This window comes from Pseudopipra pipra, chromosome 8 (genome assembly GCF_036250125.1).
Source record: "Pseudopipra pipra isolate bDixPip1 chromosome 8, bDixPip1.hap1, whole genome shotgun sequence".
Taxonomy (NCBI): domain Eukaryota; kingdom Metazoa; phylum Chordata; class Aves; order Passeriformes; family Pipridae; genus Pseudopipra; species Pseudopipra pipra.
The window spans coordinates 29,806,913-29,829,388 of record NC_087556.1 but is presented as its reverse complement, the minus strand read 5'-3'; the positions used below and the strand labels follow the sequence as shown (position 1 = coordinate 29,829,388).

At 34.8% G+C, this 22,476-nt stretch overlaps 1 protein-coding gene across 9 annotated transcripts in view; it reads right to left on the bottom strand.

Moving 5' to 3' along the window:
* Positions 1 to 22,476, bottom strand: part of ATRNL1 (attractin like 1) — a 466,156-nt gene that overhangs the window by 211,228 nt on the left and 232,452 nt on the right. For all 9 annotated transcript variants that reach the window (XM_064663416.1, XM_064663423.1, XM_064663418.1 and 6 more), the window contains exon 26: positions 4,178 to 4,256. In XM_064663416.1, coding sequence (XP_064519486.1) covers positions 4,178 to 4,256 — 79 coding nt within the window. The remainder of the gene's footprint in view (positions 1 to 4,177; positions 4,257 to 22,476) is intronic.

The window sequence follows — 22,476 nt, the reverse complement described above, 5'->3', positions numbered from 1 at the left end:
ATGCAAGAGGCTTAACAAATCATTTGGGAGAAGATGACAGCTCTTGGTTTTTCATCCAGTGAACTAATAACTCAAATTTTACTGAGAAACGTACTACTAGAAAGATTTGTGAGTCTCTGGAGGAAAAAGAAGGGTGGGAGATTATAACCTAGAGAACATATCTGATCTTCTAGCATAGTGTAGGACTCTACTGCAAAATGTTTTGCTATTCTTAAACTTTGCAATACTTAGGAACTCCTTTAACTTTTTTGACAAACAGATATATCTTGCCCTTTTTCTACTCCTGCATGAATTTCCATGCTTATCTGTAAATTTTATCCTGCTCTGTTATGAATGTTCCAAGTTTCTTCTGTTTTGTTTTTCGTTTGTTTGTTTGTTTTTCTCAAGAAAGATAGTGCCATAAGAATTATGCTTTGAAAATCATCATATTCCATATTATTCCTTTCGAGGATCAAGCTCTCTCAATGAGCAATATTCCACTATCTCACTTCAGCCCTTCTTAAAAACCTTTTTTAAAATGACACAGATCCATGGGAGGGATGAGTGGGGGAAGGTGTCAAGGGATGGCAGGCAGGAAGCTGCTCATGTTCTCCTGCTCAAAGTTTCATTGATCTTTTTGGAGCTATAAAATAAAAGAATGATACTTTCCATTTTCCCTCAATGCAAAAGGTGAATAACTTTGATGGTATAAGGTAAGAAAGAGTCTATCTGCTATCTCTTGCCGTCTCAGAAGGCAGGAGAGAAGAAGAGAAGCTCATCCAGGAGTTAAAGTATAAATATAGAGGTTCAAAAAGCCTTAGGTAAAGTATGTCTTAAGAGACAGCAATGTAGGCAAGAAAAAAATTAGAACCAAAATTTTTTTATGAGTAAAAAAAAAAAAAATTACCAAAACTCAAGGACTTGACTTAGGGGAAAATTATTGTAATTAAATAAATTAAAAGACCAATAGCTATGGAGAAAGGGGAGTTAAATCCAGTATTGATAAACATCAGTTAAAGTATTTTGGAAGACTCTACCTATATATTTATTTTCAGATATATATATATATATATATATATATATGCATATACATATATGCATATACACATAACAGTTTCTTACATATATATAATAGAGCCTAAATTAGAATTGCTCAGTAAGATTTGGGCAGTGCTCTGCAAATATTTGTTGAATGAACAATGAATGAGGAAAGAAACTGGAGAGAAAATTTCTAAATTACTGGGAAAATTGAGACATTCCCACTGCACAATGCAAACAACTTGCTCTTGCTTTGTATTGGATTGGGGTCATGCTACATTCAATTTGGAATCCGTAATGTAGCCAAGCATTAGTCAGAGGGCAAAACAGCACAAGGTTCTGAATTTTCAGCTGCACATATGATTCTACAAATCTTCAAAAATTATTGGCTTACCTCAACAGCCTGATAAAATTAATTACCAAAAGATCACAAGAACTGGGTAGTAATGTTCCTTCTCCTTTAGGGGAAAACAGACTGAGAGGAACAATAAATGGATGCATAGCTATTAACAGCATGCTTTTTTATATTGGTTTGTGTTCTTGTTGTATTTCACTTCTTACTGTAGTTTGTGTCCTTATTGAGGATAACATCTAAAGAGTCAGAGTCTTGTGTTTCATGAATGATGAAAAAGACGAAAAGTTCATCTGCCAGGTCATGGGCTTTAAAAGTAGATACTTCAGAAATCTTTTCAACAATAGGTTGCCTCTACTGTTATGTTATTCATACAATTTATCTGTATCACTTACTTGAAAACCTTATAAATATGGCTCCATATAAAAATAAGTTTTCTGAGCTACATTAAAGGAAACTATTATCAAAAACTTGTACTTGACATGTACTGCAGTTGATGTGCAACATCAGAATGAAAATAGAGAATTTCTTGAACATTTACAATTAATTCATGATGCTACCACACTCTAGTTATGTGAGAAAACAAAGTTTCTCTAGTTATATTCAAGGAAAGCATGAACTTTTGAGACTTTTAATCCCCTTGCCAAGTATGTCTTTCTGTTTTGCTCTTCCGACTAAGCTGATTTACGGTAATGTTGCATTTATCAACCAGCTTATATGAACTTTCATATAATCTTAGAAATGCTTTTTGGTGGCATTGAGAGAATAAATCTTGGAAAACTTCAAGAAATTTTTATACAAGAATGCGTTCTTTATCAGATGATGCCTCGAGACAGCATTAAAAAAATATTTCAGAAATATAGGTAAGCAACCATAGAAAACAGACTAGACCCCTAGATCTGTAAATGGGTATGTTTGTATTTTTTCTTAAATGCATCAATAAAATAACCTTATTATCATGAGAGATTAAATCAATGAATTACTACATTCCATCACAATACAATTTTGCACAGAACTATTAAATATTGAGACAAATATGAATGAAATATTAATAAGTTGAACAGAATACTGTAGCTTAAAGTAACTTTTATCTGTATTTTGCAAGTAATAACAAATAGATGAGCATTTGCCCTTAGAGGTTGAAAATGCTTAACAATATTCATATGAATTAAAAAAATACCTGAAGGAAATAAGTACTGATAATATACATTTTTCTTTGTAGCACCAGTTTAAGCTAACTCTTGGTGTTAGTACACTATAATTTCAGTGAAGGAAAATTATAAGTGCTAGTTACCTGGCACTTTTAAAGCATATACAAATTCACTGTAGATATAAGTAAAAAAAATGTTATTCAAACATTCATAGTGCCTGTACATTAAGAAGAAATAATTAAGTAGACAAAAGATTGTCCTTTAAAAAAAAAAAGGAAAATCAAGATTACAGTTCATTAAGCAAGTGCTTTTTCCAAAAATCAAGATTAGAAACTTTGAGGGCATGAAAAATCACTGTCTAAAAATTATAGATCTTATTTATGAGAACAAAATGAAATACAACTACTCTCAGTATAAAAATCACACTATATACATGCAGCAGCATACATAACCAAAGTTTGATCGTATCTAAGTGTAATGATTTGTTAAAAAGATAAGAACAAATATTTGATCCAAATTTTTGAACACAGCTGTAAGAATTTAGACAACAGAATAAGGTGATTTAATGCATGAGTGTTTATTGAAGGGCTTCAATTGTATCACAGTTTTAGTGACGGAAATACTGATATTCATATAGAAAGAATTTTTCTCAGAATTTAAAAAAATATTACAAGAAAAAAGAGATAATAAAAAAGAAGACAGTATAAACTCTTTGCAAGAGAGTTTTCTCCTACTTGGTGTTCCAATGACTGTTGATAAAAACACAGCGTCACAACATTAAATAAATTACTGGAAGCCTGAAATGCTACACTATGATCCTCTGTTCATTCAGCTTGCCAATGTTTCTGCACTACTATTTTGAGATTATTGAGAGAGTTGTGATGCATTAAACAGTCAAAAAATGTGTTTCAGCATTGGTGCAGCCTCACCTTGAGTGCTGTAGGCAGCCCAACAATTTAAGAGGGATGTGAAGGTACTCGAGTGCGTCCCGAGGATGGCAACAAAGCTGGAGACAGGGCTGGAAAGAATGTCCTATGAGGAGCTGCTAAGAAACCTGGAGTTGTCTAGTTTGGAAAAAAGAAGCCTGAGAAGCAATCTCATTGCTCTCTACAGCTTCCTGATGAGGGGACAGGGAGAGGGAGCTGCTGATCTCTTCTCCCTGGGATCCAGAGATCTCCCTGGGATGCATGAGAATGCTTCAAAGCTGCATTTGACTGGACATTAAGAAACATCTATTTACAGAGCAATGGTCAAACACTGGAACAGGCTTCTTAGAGAGGTGGTCAGTGTCCCAAGCCTGATTCCAGGCTGTCAGTGTTAAAGATATTGTTATTTGGACAATGCTCATGCTTTAATCTTTGATCAGCTCTGAAGTGGTCAGGCTGGATTATCCTTGTAGTTCCCTTTCAACTGAAATATTCTATTCCATTCTAAATATGCCACCATAAAGAAAATTTAGCTTTCTGCAGCCTAGTGCTGCAATTTATCTAATTCTTGACAGATGAAAGAAATAAAGTTTTCTTCTTCAGTATAAAGAGTCAAGGGTATAAAAAGGATATTTAAATTGCATATACAGGAGAAAGTGGAGGTGTGATAGTTCATCAAATTTCTCAATTTATTCTGAAAGATAAAGCTACTGCAATAAAGTTTTTGATACCTCTCTCCGTCGAGAAGCCCAACAGGTTTGTTTGATTTTCCAAACGACAGCAGCTACCAGCAGTAGGGATAAGAAACAACTGCAATTACAAAAGAAAAAAAATAATTGTAACAAATTGTAACAAAACAAATAAATAGAGGAACACTAAACTCTACCAGGATGACAAACAAGTCAACCACCCATGTTCAAAGTCAAAAGCAAATGCACAACTCTAATACTGTAGTTGTCTCCTGGAAATGTTATTAGTGTCTCCATCAGCGCAGTATAAGCTCCATTACAACTGAACACATACCCACAACAGTCTCAACAAACATGTAATGTAAGTTCCACATTTAGTAGATGGGAAAAGAGGAGGAAGTATACTAAAAAATTATACCAATTTATATTTCTCTCACTTTGTAAATTCTGAATAATTTCCTGAGATGCAGGAACAATAGCTACGCAGGGAATATAATTAGTTTGAGGAACTGGGTTTGCACATGAAAATAGGCCTGTTTTATCATATTGAGAATTTCTATGGCTAATTCCCCAGGGAAAACATCTCTAAGGACATCACCACATTACAGCCCCAAAGACACAACAGAAGAAAAAAAAAATAAAATTATTAAAAAAATTAAAAATCAATTAAAAAATTAAAAGATTAAAAAAAAAAAAAAAATTATTAAACACCTGCAATTCACAATCAGAGCATATGCCTTCCCTCTGGCTTCAATGTTTTTGTATTGTAACATTTAACCCACGAAGTATTTTGGTAGAAAGATCATGAATTCAAGCTCTTTTAGTGAATTTCTGGATACTGACAAAAGGTTTCTAAAGCTGATACCAAATGTAAGCACTCAGATGATCTTCTAACATTTTAGACACTTTCTTTTATAAAATTATCTGGATTTAATAGTTGCATAAAGAACTTTCAGTCATATTGGCACCTCTGCTGTACATGCTGGTTTCAATTAATACAACCCTTCAACTATTGAATTATGCTAGGTATCCACAACTTTTTTGTTCTGCAAAAAGCTTCAAAATTTACTCTTTAATATGGGAAATACCAAGATTTCCTGAAGTAGCACAGTTCAGAGGAGTACTGTGCATAAATGCAAAATAACACCAATGCCTCCCTCTCTCCAGTCCCCTTTGAAAACAAGTACGAGTTGACTGTGAATTTATATTTGGTGTCCAGAAAAAAAAACTCCACTGACCACTAGAATAAATCCAGTTCTATAGCAACATCTTTTAAGCTTTTTAAATCAAGTACTACTTACAAATACTATTTCCCAGAAATGTTTTTAAAGAAAAGTTGTAGAAAGTTGTACTATACACTGTACTGTCTAGGTAGTAACTGCAACAGATGCTTAGGGGCAAGATCAGTATACTGACATGATGCTACAAACTAGGATTCTGAGCACGAAGTAAGGGTAGGCCACTTTACCTTACTCTTCTCCTCCTCCACGACCCTTCTAAAACCCACTAACTAGGGAAACAACAGCGACTCTGAAATTATGAACTCAGTGCTCCTGCATTTTGGAAAAGGTTAATACATTCAAGACAGCTGGACAGGAGAAACAAAATGTTCCTTGCACTGTGTGACTGCTTTATTATGACTAGGAACTGAATCTCTACCCTTAGAAAATTCTACCCTACACATTTATTAATTTCTTGCAGTTCTCTTAAGTTAGTAGAATAAAAAATATTCATGGTTGTGGCTGAAAGTGTTCAGACAAATTGATTCTGGGCTTTATACAACAATGGATCTGGGCCACATGCTGAATTTTCTTGTAATCAGTCAAAACCTCAATTAGTTTATATGCAACATCAAAATCAGAGATGAGTGTCTCAAAGACACAACCATAAAATACTATGAATCATTGGAAATTACAGCATTGATGATGTGACTTTCGTATAATCTCTTCCCCGCAAGTAAATATTTTACTTTCTTCTAAGGGTTTTTTTGTTGTTGTTATTGGTTTTTTTTTAAATATAAATAGTCAGAAGAAAAAAAAAACAAAAACAAAATTCATGTTAATGAAGAGAAAAAAGACATGGAAAACAGATTTTGTCAAACTAACCTGATTCCAGGCTGTGGTGAGATAATAGCATTGGTTTATTTAGGGCAATAAAAATTAAAGCTGACTGCAAAGGATCTCACAATATCAAGTGACTTGGCAATAAAATAAGAGAATGAAATTCAGTGCCAATGAACTGAAGGCAATGTGCACAAGAAAAAAAAATCAACAACTAGCTACAAATACACAATGATAGGTTCTAAATTAGCAATTACCACTCAAGAAAATGGTCTTGAAGTCATTGCAGATAGTTCTTTGAACATATCAACTGAATGTTTAGTGGCAGTCAAAACAGAAAATAGGATGTTAAAAGAGATTAGAAAAGGAATAAAGAACAAATCAGAAAGCCTTGTGATGCCAGTGCATAAATCTATAGTATGTCTGTATCTTGAAGTAACCACTGCCTCATCTCAAAAAAAACTAAGCTAACTTAAAAGGTATAAAGGAATACAGTCAACATGGCTGGGGAATGAAATGGTAGTAGAAATAAGTTCTTTTCAGCTTTAAAACAACAGGGAGTTGAAGTGAGCCATGATGAAGACATTAACATCACAAAAAATGTAATGGTAGGAGTGGTATAGATGGATGCTCTCCAATCCTCCAGTATATTTCTTAGCTCCTTCTTGTGACACAGATAAAAATAAAATAAAATGCAGTGCAAAATAAATTAATTAAAAATTGGCTAAAATAGGAATTTTTAGAAGGGGACCAACACCAGAAAAGGAAATTTCCAGATGTGCTTGCAAGGTTCCCAGAGTATCAGATGCACTAAGTTTGATAGGACAAATATATTAGAGCATGACCCAAAGACTGAAAAGAAAATGGTTAATAATGGGTAATGGCACAGAGGATAAAGAGATTGTACAATGGTCAATTTTTTACTTATTTTTTTATATATATAATCACTGCTAAGTTATACTTAGGAGAACAAGGAATCCAGGCCTCATTTACATTGCAAATGATTTACTTTCCTCTTGGAATGAAACAATTCCCAAAACAATTTAGAGACCAGTGTGAATGACCAACTCAGTATGAATTACTACTGGGATCTGAAACAAAAAGGGTTAAAACAACCTTTCTCAGGTGCACAGTAGTAAGCAGCACTTGTAGAGTTTATCACTCTACAAGGTATTGTCACAACAGATACTATCAGATTTGTTCTTAAAGTTTTGGTATTTGTATTTTTTAAAGAAGATAGGAAAACATGGTGAGAATCAAGAGAAGAATCACAATAAATATTCAAATGTTGGAGAAAATCTTTTACTGACAGGGACTTAAACCTAATCATTTCACTTTTCAAAAAGATCAAGTAGCAAATTGCCTACAGTGTGTATGAGTTTCCATGGGGAGAAAATACCAAGACTCTCCTTTATGCAGCACATAAATGTTTCTGTATCCTAAAATAATGTAAACATATACTGAAAAAAAAGAAGACTTTACTATGCTGCAATGACTAGATAATTTAAGATATAGAAAATGGATCAATGGTAAATAGAGAATACAAAATTTAAATGGTCATAGATTTTGTCCACCATTTCTGACTCTCTAGTGGAGACTCTCAGTGATATCCAGAGATGTATAAATGCCTTTGCAATGCAGATGGTTTATGAAATGCTGACCCAGAGTACAGAGTGAATGACTTTCTGCATTTATTAATGTAAATCTTCCCAGTAAGAGAGTTGTCATGCTAAGAAACACTTAAAATCACAGCAGCCCAAGCATTACAAGGATTTTGTAGTCTCTAGAACAAAGAAATGAACCCCCCCGAAGATAATGACATAGCCTTGCACAGTTCCCCCTTCAGACCATGTGGAAGAAAATAGAAGGAAACACTAAAAAAGCATGTTTGAAAATGAGAAACTTATCACTGGTGGCCTGTATTACAGGCTGAATGAAAGTTATCATCTTAGTATTAGTTTGGAGACAATAAGCAATTAGAGAACAGATGAACGAAGAGGAAGATGCCTTGAACATGTTTTATGCCCAATACAGCAGAGGAAAGTGGCCAAGAAAGGGCTGCAAGAGTCCAACAGGGCCTAGCAGGGAGGTCTAGACTAGGCAGATGCTCTTTCCAGAATGGCTCTGGGTAGTACAAAAAGAGAAATGCTGATTTAATAGAACACAGAAAAGAAAACTGCAAGGAATAATTACTGCCTGCATAACTATTTTTGCAAGGTAGAGAGTAAGTTTTTAACTTACTCTGTGACATTTAGGTATACTTAATGCTATTCACAGAACTGGCTGAGGAGAGAACAGTGTTTTCCATAGCCGAGAAATGAGTTTCTGTGTGTGTGTTTAGGAGGCAAACTGAAAACTGTAAAGGAAATTAGAGGATATGTTGCTGCTTGGTATGTGCAAATCTAAATAAAATCTGTGGGTCTTTAAAGAAACTCAAATTACAAGAATAAATAGAGGGGAAAAGCTGTGAAATGTAACGGTCAGCATGTTTAGAATAGGTGAATTAATGACGCATTTGCGCCTTAAGCTCTATGAATGCATTATAAATACACTATAGAATTCCATATTTTCATTATATATTAATGCCTATAAGTTACTTACTGTATGAAAACAGCAATTGTGTTCAAGTGAAATAATTTACGTATTTTTGCAGTGATGTAAAAGGAGCTATTTTCTGAAGTAAATATAAATATTTTAGGGACCAATATTGTAAACGGGAGGTAAACAGAACAAAACAAAATCTGCCATCCTTTGCTATTTCTTGTCTCATTCTCTTATTATTTAACACGCAAAGAGAAATTAAAATCTAAGGGAAAAAAGTATGTAAACATTCATGTAAGAATGATTGTTGTTCCTATGATTTTACTTAAGCCACTCATTTGCATAATAGTTCAATATAAATTTCCACATTGAATTAAAGCAAACTCTTTTTCGAACTTTACCTTCAGTCTAGTATACTTTAAACGAAAACAAAAAATTATGAAAGACTCTACTTTAAGCACCCATCACGTTTACTCATCTCATGACAGAGCACAAGACACAGCACCAGCACACAGTTGAGTGTGAGGCAGCATCCCTAAGCTACCCCTGGTTAAGCCCACCCTGGGAGCAGCACATTTGGGCCAGCACAGTTTGTCAAGATTATGCTACCAGCTGTTCAACTGTCACAGTGCTCAAACGTGTGACAGACACGTCCTTTTGTAGAGGAGTGCCTGCATTGCTGGTTTAGCATGGATCTGGAGTGGACTTTTAAACAAACCCCTGATTGCCCTGTCAGACTATCTTGGTGATGCAGACATGATGCAGAAGCTCAACTGGAAGATGTGCAATGTGCACTCCAGACCCATGGCCTTTCAGTCCATGAAGCTAAACTAGAGGTAGTTCAATGCAAAAAAACAAACAAACAAACAAACAAAAAACACAAAAAAAAACCCCAAAGCAAAAAACCCCCACACGATGCACTGTGTGGGTGTCAGGTCCTCAGCACCATTTTACTCAACAGGTTATCTATTTATCCACACTGCTCACTAACAGAAACATAAGTACCCAAAAGTACTTTCACGAAAGTTATTTAGGTGCATAGCAGACTCATTTACTGCCCACATGTGTATATTTAGACATATTTTAAAAGTTCCGAGTCTTTTTATGAAGACAGGAGTTTGGCCATCAAGGCAACTATTGCTTCATTACTTGAATCTTGCTGTGCAGACACAATAGTTAAATATGCCTCTAGATCCACAAACCTCTTGCCCACTGACATCACTTTATTTTACAAGAGCACAGAAATGTACAGTTCCTTAATCAGCAATCTAAACAGTGGCCCTACACTGTATTAATTTTTCTCCTTTAAAATATGGTATTTTTAAACATGAGCAACAATTAATTATATTCGATAAAACAAACTTATGATAAATCTTTTTAATGTAGACACAGGCAAAGAAAAAAGTCTCATACCTACGTTAATGTTTTTAAACTAATACTGCAAAAGTTTTCTAACAGATCACATTAACTGTTTTTCTAAGAACTGCTTTCCTGACACATTATTTACTATCTTTTTATTGGCAAATAGAGAACATTTTAATTGATACGTTATAAAGCAAGCACAATGCTAAAATAAAAATAACTGAACAATTATTTTTCTAACACCATGACTTTAAATAGCAATTATTGTCACAGCAATTGATTTCTCTCATTGTATTTGACAAGAACATTGTGTTTATGATTATGATGTGCTGGGTTCAGCCATCCTTGTGTTAACTACTATACACATGGCAAGCAGCTCCAAAGATTTCAACAGGATTATCTGAAGCACAAAGAACTGTAAACATAATATTAGGAGTCTGATACGTATGACAGCAGTACAAATTTTTTAAAAATTTTTTTAATGATTAATTAAATTGCTCTAAATCATAAAGTTTTATAAACATCATTATAAGTAGGACTGTTTCAGTGATTCCCGAACGATTCTGGGAATCAAGTGTTATAATTATAAATTCTGTAAAGACTTAGAGGAAAGTAGTCTTGGCTAGCAAAGAAGTAGGATGTGCATCTTCCAGTTCATGGTAATGCACTGTGTGGGGTCAGGGAAACCAGTCTTGGCTGCAGAGCCAAGACATATCAGCCAGTAGTGCTGAATTCCCGGTCTAAGAGAGCTCTGGTTGGCTGGCACAGCCAAGGAAAGGCACAGCCAACTAAGCCAGCATTGCCATTGAGGTGATTCAGGAATGTCCTTCTCTTATTCTTGCTAATCAGGAGAAATACTACTGGCATCAGCAGCTCCATGCACTGGCTCCCACACTCCGTTTTCTGGAATGATCAGCTCACAGCCCCAATCTTTCCCTCTTCAGCTACAAATATTTCATTGCTGCACATCCTTAAATATGGCAGGGCTTTTTCCATCAGCCTGGATCTATGTTTTATTCTGAGATTTTTCCTGCCTCTGTTGTTTTAACAAAGCAACAGTTCTCGAGTTTCAACTTTTCCCCTGCAGTTTCTTTATGAGGTAAAATAATCCAAGGGAAATTTAATTCAAATGTGAACCTTATAATCCAAAAGCCATACAAAGGGTTCAAGCACCCAGCTCTTGCTTTCCAAACTGCAAATTGAAATAAATGTCTGAATATGAAGTAAATTACCTACAATGGTATTTAAATCTTCAAGTATTACCAAAAATAATTTAAATGCAAATTTGTATTTATTTATTTGTGTCTCAAATGGAATTCACACCAGTTAAGCAACACCTTTCAAGTTCATTTGAAACTAATTACATGGATAATTCTTCTTATCCAGATGACTGATTAAAATGTTATTTTTGGATGCAGTCCTGAAAATCCACATATTCCTGTAAATAATTCTTGCATGAAGTGTCTCATGAAAGTCACACAACTGCCTTTAAAATCCCCTTCTCGCATGTCCACAACTACCAACCTTATAAAAAACCAGTTTAATAGTTAAAAAGAAAAATATATGGCCTTCTGTTAATCTAGTCTTTCAAGCAGAACACTATGTTTGGTAAGAATGCAAGGAAAAGGATATCCATGTTAGATTTGTTTTACTGTGTCATGGTTGATCAACCAGGAACAGCATCTGCACGAAGATACAGTTCATAAAATTTCTGACCAAGGTTTTAAGTTAAAGATTTACAAACATTACAAGAATGTAATGGAAATATCTTAGCTCATGGATTAAAACTCTCTATTAATATATGGAGAGTCAACTGAAAACATTTTTCTTTAATATATGCAAAACTGATCTGTTTGCCCTTTTCTGCAGTTCACACAGCAAAGGAATTGCCATGAACATCTCTGCAGCTATAGAAAACACTAACATATAGTTATTCCAAGGTGAGAAAAGGCTGTATTAGTTAAAAAAAAAAAAAAGAAAATGCAAAAGAATAGGCTTTAATGATTTTAGATACCTGCTTTTCAAAACAGTGCTCTTCAAGGCCAGCCTAACACCTGTCAAATCTCATCACTACAGACAATTTGCTAAACCCCAAGGAAACATCAAACATTTGTGAAGATTTCCACCCAGAATCAGAACAGTTCCTTTAACTGAGGAGAGCAGGAGGACATGTCTAAAGAATTTCCTATTCCTGGTTTAGGAAAATACTGCATCTGTCTCTTAGAATCACACACAAACTGAATACTTCTGTCTGGAAACAGATGTAACTGGTACCTGTTCTCAGAATAAAATAAAAAGAAGAAAGGATGAGTTGGAGCCACGGACAGACTGCTTGGGCTGCTGAGTAAAAATTCAGTTCAGAAAGTAAGACAACACATTCTCTTTCCCCAGCAGATGAGATATTGATCATTGATGATCCCAAGCTTTATAAATAAAATATTTTCCGAGACAATGGGTTAGGGGGAACCTTACTCTTGTGTAATAAATCCCTGATTTTCTATGCATTAGAACCAAATGTTTTTGTGAAGGAAAGCAGTTTGGCAGACCAGCATAACAGATCTTTCTACAGAATTTCATCTTCCACACAGTAGATGGATATGAAGATGAAAATTTACTTCTATCTTGGAGGACTATTATTGACTATGGCAGGAAGACTGTACAGGAATTCCTCAGAAAGTAGTTCATTTCCTGGTCTTATGAAGAAAATTACGTGGACAACATAGGGTTGTTTTAGCTTAGGTTAAAGTAAAGAAACCTACTAAAATCTCAGACCATTGATCTTTACAGATCACACAGCTGCATCATGACGCTGGCCACTGAATGGCACACTCAAACATGAGCAAAAATTCTTAAAGGATGTCTTTTAAAAGTGATTGATAGTGCCTAAATCTCAGAACTTGCAATAACATTTTTTGAATCAGTAGTACTCCGGAGGGTGTGGAATTTTATATCCTCTAGCAGTATCTGACCCAAACATCATTTCTCATAGCGTATGACCTGTGTTACAGCTATATCTTATAAAATATTAAAAGTAAAGCCCCTTTAAGAAATCATCTCATATATCTTCTCAAATACCAAATTGAACAATTTATTCCAACTTCACAAAGGCAGCACTAGCTTTTAGGTACTTCCTGAACAACTCTAACCTGGCTGTGATCATGAGATGATACCATCAACCTGTTGCAGCTGAATTCTGTTGCACAGTTTGTACTATTTTCTTTTTTGAGCAATTCTCATTAACCAACCATTAGGCCATCAAAAACTGCCCAGCCAAAACAACAACCAAAAAGTAAGGAAGGACACGTGTGATCCAAACTCAGTATTACTTCCACAAGGTAAGTGTGAATTATCCCAATTATACTATTTTCTAAAATATCCAAGAAGTTTGCATCACTGAAGCCTGGACCATTTATGTATGTGCACTTTGACTCCACTCAAAAAAATTTCCAGTATACCTGTGTGAAATATATGTGAGTATACATTTGATATATATAAAAATAAAACATAATAAAATAATGTATTATTGTGGGAGAAGAACGGGACTTTTAGAATATGATCATTTTAGTACTTAAAAAAGTAGTAAAATAAATAACAACAAAAATCAAAGACAAGTCTATGAGCTGCCTCTACTCAAGTACTTGCACCAAAAATACCTGTACCCTGTGGGGCAGCATGGTATTCATGGTAGGCAATCAGGGATTCACCCAAGCACCCACACTTAGCAGCACAATGCATTGCCTGTGTATACAATAAAGTGTAAACAAAGGTTTAGATCCCCAGGCTGAGGTTCTCCAGTTCTTTTGCACCTGAAGTGTAACTTGTTTGGGAAGTAATGAAGATGTATTGTACTAAAAGATGCTTGTTGCCTTTCAGTGCCTCAGGGGCTGTGGTAAATGTTCGTGATGGGAGCAGCCTTTCTGTTTTGAGACTGGTTTTGGCAGTGGAGATCTGTAACACTGCACAGGAAACAGAATGATGGTCATGGGCAGAGGAAAGTAGTACCCCTGTGCCACGGAGCTTTCTGACTGGTTTCCAGAGGACCACTGCTGCTGATATAGCCCAGGACTTATGGACTGCTATACATCAGTTAAAAGAAAAATATGAAAGGGGAATGAGCCTTAAAAACCAAGACGCTTCCAAAAGCATGCTCTAAGTCTCTAGAGCAGCACTTTATAATGGCTATTAGAAACATAAGAGGAATACGAGCAAATTAAATAAAATGATAAACTAAAACATCAATAATGGTATTAATAAAGCTTCCCAATTTAAGCTCTGAATGCATAACAGAAAACAGAGAGACTGAAGCATCAATGATGTCAACTGCATTTTATATAAATTATGTTTTAAAGTATGTAGTGGCAATGAAATATCAATATAATACATATTGGTTTATTACTAAGAACAGCTACTATGTTCATGTAAAATAATTTACTAATATATATTAAATCCAGAAAAGCAACTTAATCCTTCCACTCCTGAGTCATAAACTCCTATAATAGCTTCAAATCATCTCTGACAACTGTCTGGGTAAAACCTGAGTTTATTGGTCTTTCCTGTGCAATGAAACATCCTCTGGAAAGTAAGAAAGAAAGAAATGTTTGAATGGGGAACTTGTAATTTACAGGAAAAATTACTATGAAAAAAAGTATTGATCTTTTTCCATTAAGTACATGTACCAAAATCTTATAGAGAATGGAGCGGGATATTAAATAACCTTATTAAAGAAAATAATTATTAAAAAGTAACTATAGAAATGCACACATACATATTTTATATTTCTATTTTCCTACATACATAATTCATGTAACAAATACATAAAGTTGTGTTTTCATCTTAAATATACCACAAGCCATACCAAAAGCTACTAAAGTATGAATGAATGTTCAGTTATACAAACAGCCTGTATACAACTAAAAAGGGAAAATGGATACAGTATACATCAAGATGCTATCCAGAAGACCAATATTCCCATTTAATTCTGCCAATACAATATCAAACTAAAGTGAACCATGTAAAAGGACTCTGAAATATATTAGGCAATAAAGCTCTAGATGTGAACTTTAACTCTCAGTAGTTCTTCCTTTCACCTCTTTGAAGAAGCAAATAAAAAAGATTTACAATCAAACGGGTTTAATCTCACGTAAACTGAAATTAATCTCCAAAGAATAAATAGAACATCACATCCATAAAGTGTGATTATGTTTCTTTTACTCATGGAAAAGACTTTCATATTTCATATAATTTTATGGGTTTGCCCTTCATGGGTGAAATACTCTATATTTCTCTCAACAAGTGATGTTGTATGTAAAAAAAAACAACCCAGATCTAAAAAGAAAATAAAAATAATTTATGACCATTGAATCTGTGGGCAAATCATGAAATATAGAATTCAATATTTTCTGCAGTAGGTTTCCAGAACCATTAGAAATTGAACATATTTTTTCTATTTCAAAATGGTTGTGCTTTCACTTCTGCTTTTTTGCAATGGTTTTGCTGATTTCTACTAATTCAGAATTAATACTTAATGGGGGAAAAATTACTCTTTTATTCTAATTACTGTCAATTAGTGAATTTGAGGAAGAAGAACTGTCACCAATGCCAAATTTCAGCAGCCTTCCAAATCAAAAGATTCACATTATCTCAGGGGGTTTTTTATGTTTTCCCTGATTCTTATCTTTCACTGCACTCTCTAGTAAAGCTGTTATTCTCTGATAATAAATCACAGAAACATAAAATGCATTTAGAAAGTCACACACCATGTCAGCATTGTTTAGCATAATAGACTCAAATATAATCTATAGATTTACACATTGCTAAAGAACTTTTCCCTTCATTATGTAACATTTTCAATACTTTTTCCACAGAGGCTAATACAGTTGAAGGGGTAGGGGTAAAAAAATCATAACATTCCTTATTAAAGCTCTATTAACATGGAATTTTTCTGAAGAACAGATGGAGATTTTTAGGAGTTCAGGCCAAAGAAGCATCATTCAAGAACACTAAAAATTCTGTAATCGTACTGGATAAAGAGTACAAAACCCAATTCTCCTCAATCTGATATTTAGAATTTCAATTGAAAAAACTCAAAATATATTAAAAAAGAAATATAATTTAGAAACTTTCATGCGTTTTCCTAAAATATCACAAAAAATTACAGAAAACTTCGAAAACCAACTATGACATAGAATACAATTGGGCCACATATGCAGATTAAATTCAGATTAAAAACTTAAATAGATTACCTAATTGCTTTTTATGTGTTATTCTTCTATGTGCAGCTTTTGGAGTCCATGGCAGAATTTCCAGAATTTTGCTTCTTATTGACAAGACATAGCATCCTCACCTTGAATCCCAAGAGATAAATCAAAAAAATCCACAAAGCCTTCCACACAAAGTGCTTCATTTGGTACCAGGAAAATTTACTGGAATGTTTTTTATTAGTATCTCAGTAAATAAATTTTATTAGATTAATTCCTTTGAATTCAGATGTCTCTTCTCAAAATTAATAATTAGATGCAATACTTTAGCACCCATAAAAATCACAGCATAACACAGAGTCTAGCACTCTCTTTTCTCTCTTTCTGTGATATATTACAAGTGAACACAGGGACCCTGAATACTTCTCTACTGCCATAAACAGATTGCTCATTTTTTCGATGTCACTCACTCCACAACATGCCACACCGACCACGTCTGCAGAGACAGGCTGGCACGGTGCTTGACAAAGCTGCTTGTCACTTGCTGTAATGGTCAATGACATTATTGCCTGAAGGAAAACACTAATATTTTGTACTTCCTTTATTTTTGGTTATTATTTTCCTTCATCAGCTTTCACCTCACTTCACTGTATACTTATATCTGGAAACAAACTTCTGAAGTTAACTGGTAAATGTCATAAGAAAACTGAATTCCTTCTCTTTCGAATTAAAATGACAGAAGCAAAATTTCAAGCCCATTTATCACAGATGAAAACCTGTTCTAGTTCTTTTGTTTAAAGCATGGTGGACTGGAGTTTCATAAAAAAATGTGACCAGGATTAAGGAGTCTAGAAGAAAAATAGCTGCGAGCACCAATGTTCTTTTAGTGTACGAAAACAATTGACTAATCGGATTTAAGAAAATACAGCACAAAATGTAGGAAACCAAAACAAACACAGCGTGAATTATCTACGATGCTTCTTAGGATAAAAATTATAATGCAGCTGTAAAAAGACATATCCTTGAAAGGAGAATATGCCAGAGCTGCCTCAGAGTAAGAGAGCCCACAAAGCACTGAGTCTTAAAAAAAAATACATGTTTTCTTCAGGGTCTTGAGAAGTGTGTTTCAGGTGCCACCTTCAGAGACCTCTGTGGTGAATACCACCAAAGAAGTGGCAGCTTTGGTTCCAATGAGATTTTATAAAAGAAGAAGTGGTGACAAGATGGTTTTTGGAGTGCTAGGCTACAGCATCACACATGATGAAGAGTGCAATTTAAGATTTTCTCTTTTTTCTTTCTCTAAAAAAGACTAGAGGGGAAAAATTCTTTCAAATCCTTTTACTGTTATACAAGTCTTCACCCTACAACTACCCTCTGCACTTAAGCAATTCCAGAACTTAATTCTAGTTATTATGAACTGAGGAGAAACTGGGACTGAGCACTCCAGGAGGCACAACAAACAGCTCTCACTTACTGTATTTGATACATAAAGGAAGTGAGTATTCAAAAATTTCAATAGACCTACTTGAAAGAAGGAAAAAGCCACACCTGTTTTACATCAAGCAAGTACATAGGCCACCTTCAGATAGCTGAGCAACTGTTTCCTATTTCGAGGAACAGTGTCTGTTGAAATCAAAATATGGCAAGCTCTAGTACACTCAAATGCCCTCCAAATGACTCAAAGGAAAAAATAGAAAGAAGAAAAAGAACAAAATAATGGAATACATTTCTGTTCACTGGTGGATTAAATTACTCATCCGTTGTTTTGAAGAGCAACTGATCCAAATGTACGGGGGAATCTCCTTTGCCTGCAGGCCAATAACAGTGGCTGCCTTCTCAGGAAATATGAATTTATCAAATAAGTCTACAATAATGACAAAGATTCTGTGCGATTCAGAGAGTGGAAGACATAAAGCCACAGTCAAAATTTCAAAACAAACACTTAAAAAAAGGAAACCCAACTCAAGATTGTCCACCACAGTATAGACGTGTCCCAGTGGAAGTCAAACAACTATTTGCTTCTAAGTGAGGTGAAAACTGTTTAACGCATCACTGAGTAAAAATCAATTTTATTCTAGCCCCAAATGTAAAATCCATTTTGCTAAGATGACTTGATTTTCATGTTACCATAAAATATTCTAATTTAGATTTATAAGGCTTCTACATTTTCCGAGGACACAGCCATGGTGGATGAGATCTGATTCTGACATACTGTTTTGTCTTTCTTATGGAGATCAATATGTGATCTCATGAAGATAAGCATGCCAAAATCTAGCACTAATTTATCATCCTTCATTTTAACAAAAACAAAACATGAAGTCAGGCATACAGAGTAAAGAATGCTGGTAGGGAGAGGGAATTCTCCCACTGCAAATTTACACCCAGGACAGCAGATTCAAGCTCTGCAGCTCTCAGGAGCTCTGACACAAGCCCCTGAAATGCAGCCACCAGTCCCACTGCAGGAAGCACAACTGAAGGGACTGTTCAGAGATTTTGGCACACAGTCGTACATATGGGGTAAATAAACCTCGTTCTTCAGTATCTGCTGAAATTCCTATTGTAGCTCATGCTTGTCCTTACCTTAATGCCCATCTTCTCCTCCTGCAATAAACACTAGGTATATTTTGAATATTGTTTTCTCTCACTTATACTGCTTACAGAAAGATTTATCAGAAAGAATGTACTCCTGATCCTAAATGACCATAATTTTTTATGGAATTTCTAAAAGCACACAGAAAACAAACTATCAAACTATCCATATTATTTAACAGTGCTCTACTTATTAAAAATTTAAAATTCTTTAATTCATAATAGTAAGGAGATATGTTATAAAAGTGACTAAAGTATAGTACTCCATTCAGATATAAAATCCACTGTTGCCAGCTCCACCCAAAGTGCCAGAGACAACAGAAGGAATAGTTCTGGGAGCATCATAAGGATGTGTGCTTAGAGAAAGTGCTGATTGGTTAGTAGTTGGTACCATGTATTTGAAGCAGGCTTTAAAAAAGTAGTTATGACAGTAGCAGATGCATATCATTTCCTATCACAAGTTATCTGCACTGATTTCATGCTTGCCTGGTTTCTGATTATGAGCTAAAAACACATTTCTTACCAAAACACCTGCTTAAGATTATTAATACAAATAATTTTCCAAGAAATGCATGAGTATTATTATAAATTCTGTTATACTGTTAAAATTTTATTTAAAAGCATATTAAGAAATCAAGTGTTTATTAGCTCTCAATTCTGGATTTACTCAAATCATATATAATAAAAAATAACAATTATTGAACAGTCAATTTTTATGCATGATAAAACATGATCTAAAAAAAAAAATAAATAATGTTCTCAGAAAATAAAGCTACTTCTTATACAATTATGCAATGCCAAAATGTGTTCTGGCACCTACCATATAAAAACCATATATTCATGTAAGACTTGAAAACACTAAAAATGTTTTTATCACTTATAGTTTAAGGAAAAAAGCTCCAAACTTTAGCATATTAAGTGTTTTACTGGTCAGGGTAACACAGGAACAGACTTTCTTTAACTGTGGGTACTGTATTTCTTCAGTGTAAGAAGAATAATCATTCACATTTGCTGCCTGTGAAATTTCCTAATGAGATCTGTGCTTCTTCAAAGCAAGTGGAAAAAAAAGTCAGACACTTCTCCATTTGTGTGACAGCTAAAAGTCTTCAAGGCACTGAGTAAAGCAACACAGATGCCAAACTTTCTATAAGACAGTTAGTAACCTGTCCCTACTCTTACATAACTGATTGCATTTTTACTCTAGAGAAAAGGTCATTGAACCAGTAGATACAATGAAACCTTCCAGGAGAAAGATAATGAAATTAAATAAGGTAGGGTTTTTAACTATTCATATCATGGTCTGGAGAACTACAGCTTCAAAAATATTCTGCTTATTTTTTCAAAATAACTTATTTCTATAACTTTTTTGTTCTAGGGTATAGAATATCAGTATCTTGGTAGACCAAGCATTAATTGCAGAGCTAATCACAGAGTTTTTGCTGTTATGTGTAGTTTTAAATAAAGTTCTTACAGAACAATAGTTTTAAAAGAGTTCATCTTGATACATCAGGACAGTTCTACAAATTCTTGTTATTTTGATGTCTCTGATTCAAGCAGTAAAATGTTCATTTCTTCTTTTAGTTTGGAACACACAATTTTAAACTATACTTTTGAATGGTTATTGAAAAGCTGTTCCTGTCAAATTAACCTATTTGCTGCTTTGGTTAAGCAGCCAGGGTGAATAGCATTATGTCACATCCTCAGAAACATGAGAAATATGATATTAGAGGGGAGAAATGCAAATGTACGTTTATCAAAGCGTGTTGAAATACATTTTGTTGTCAACCACATTCAAATTATCTTTAAACACAATTATTTTCTCAATCAATAATCCTAGTAAATATGACCTGGGTTATTACTGTTACCAACATAATTTGCCACAGTCATAATACACCACATTCCTACTCAGTAAACAAAGGAAAACAAATTCCCACAAACAAAAAAACTAAAAACACACAAAAAAAGAAAGAAAGAAACAAACTCTTATTAAAATAATTCTTTTAGACTACAAATCTTTGAAACAAAATTTTCAGATAAGGGCTCAAACACTATCAACCAATATGGAAATGTAGTGGGTCGACCCTGGCCAGATACCAGGTACCCACTAAAGCCGCTCTCTCACTCTGCAACTGGACAGAGGAGAGAGAAAAAAAACAGCCAAGGATTCATGAGTAGAGATAAGAGCTGGGAGAGGTCAGTGACTGATTACTTTCATAGGCAAAACAAGACTCAAAGTGGGGATAGTATTTATATTTATTACTAACAGGATAAGAGCCAAAGAGTGAGAAATAAAACAGTCTTAAAAACACCTTCCCCCCCCCCTCCTTCCATGTTCTCCCTCCTCCCCCCCAGTGGTGCAGGGGGATGGAGAATGGGGGTTATGGTCAGTTGTTGTTTCTGCAGCTGCTCAGGGAGAGGAGTTGGAGTCCTTCCCCTGCTCCCATGGGGTCCTTGCAAAATTCGCTCTTCATTGTCCTGCGACTTTACTTCCTGCAACATACAACTCAAAACACAAATCACCTTTCCCCCGAGGTAAAATCTCCTTGAGGCACACACCGGGTCTCCCCATCTTCCCTCATTACCCACCAGGTACACCCTGGTCCCTGAGCAAAGACAATCCCACAGGTTTGTCCTTTGAGTACAACTTTGTCCACTAGTGTGAAAAAAATAAAAATCAGTTATTGCTATGATTTGCAGTTATAAATATTCTTCAGGTTGTTCAGAATGGTGATCCTGTAGAAATTACATCCAATTTAATGGCTACTGAAAGTTTTAATGGTGTCTAGACTGGAAACTTTTCATTCTGGTTTTCTGTAAAGGGCACACTAAGTACTTTCCCTAAATTTACTTACAACACATTGCAACTAATAGTCCAGTGACAATAGTTGCTTCTTTGGAACATCTACATGGACTGACTGACTGCTAGCTCTGCTGTCAGTGAGGATCCCATGCTCACAGCTGTTATGCATTGGGAGTGTCACTGGGATATTACCCATGATTGGTTTGGTTTGGTGATAAGAGAATCAATGCACTTTAACACCTGTCAAAACCCCATGTCCACGGGCATAACACTGAAAGAAAGATACACAGAAGGTACTGGCTCATGTCTTGGAAAGAGCCAGTTAGCCAAGCAACAGGCCTGTCTTGGGAATGCAACACAATTAATAACTTTTTCATGCAGTCATTTAATTCAGAACCAACTCAAATTCTCCTCTCCCTTCTCTTCCCCTCTCAGGTCCTGCTTTGCAAATTGTGCTATTCTTTTTGCCTCTATGTTTTTCTTAGAAACACAGTATGAGAACTCCAGTTCCTAGACATCCTACCTATCGCTACAGACACCTTCATACCAATTCAAATGTAGAAGGGTACAATAACAACCTTACATCAATATTTTAAATTTTTTTTATTTTGTCAAACACTCTATTTCTCATTATAACCATGAAACCTTAGCCTGATTTGTATGTTTTTGGAGGGTTCCCTGTCATTAAGGTTTGTACCTTGCTTGGATCATTGCAATGCTCTACTCACAGCATTTCCTGATTCCTTTACATATTTCTGCAACTAGGTTCCAAAGGTGGACTATTAATGTTAC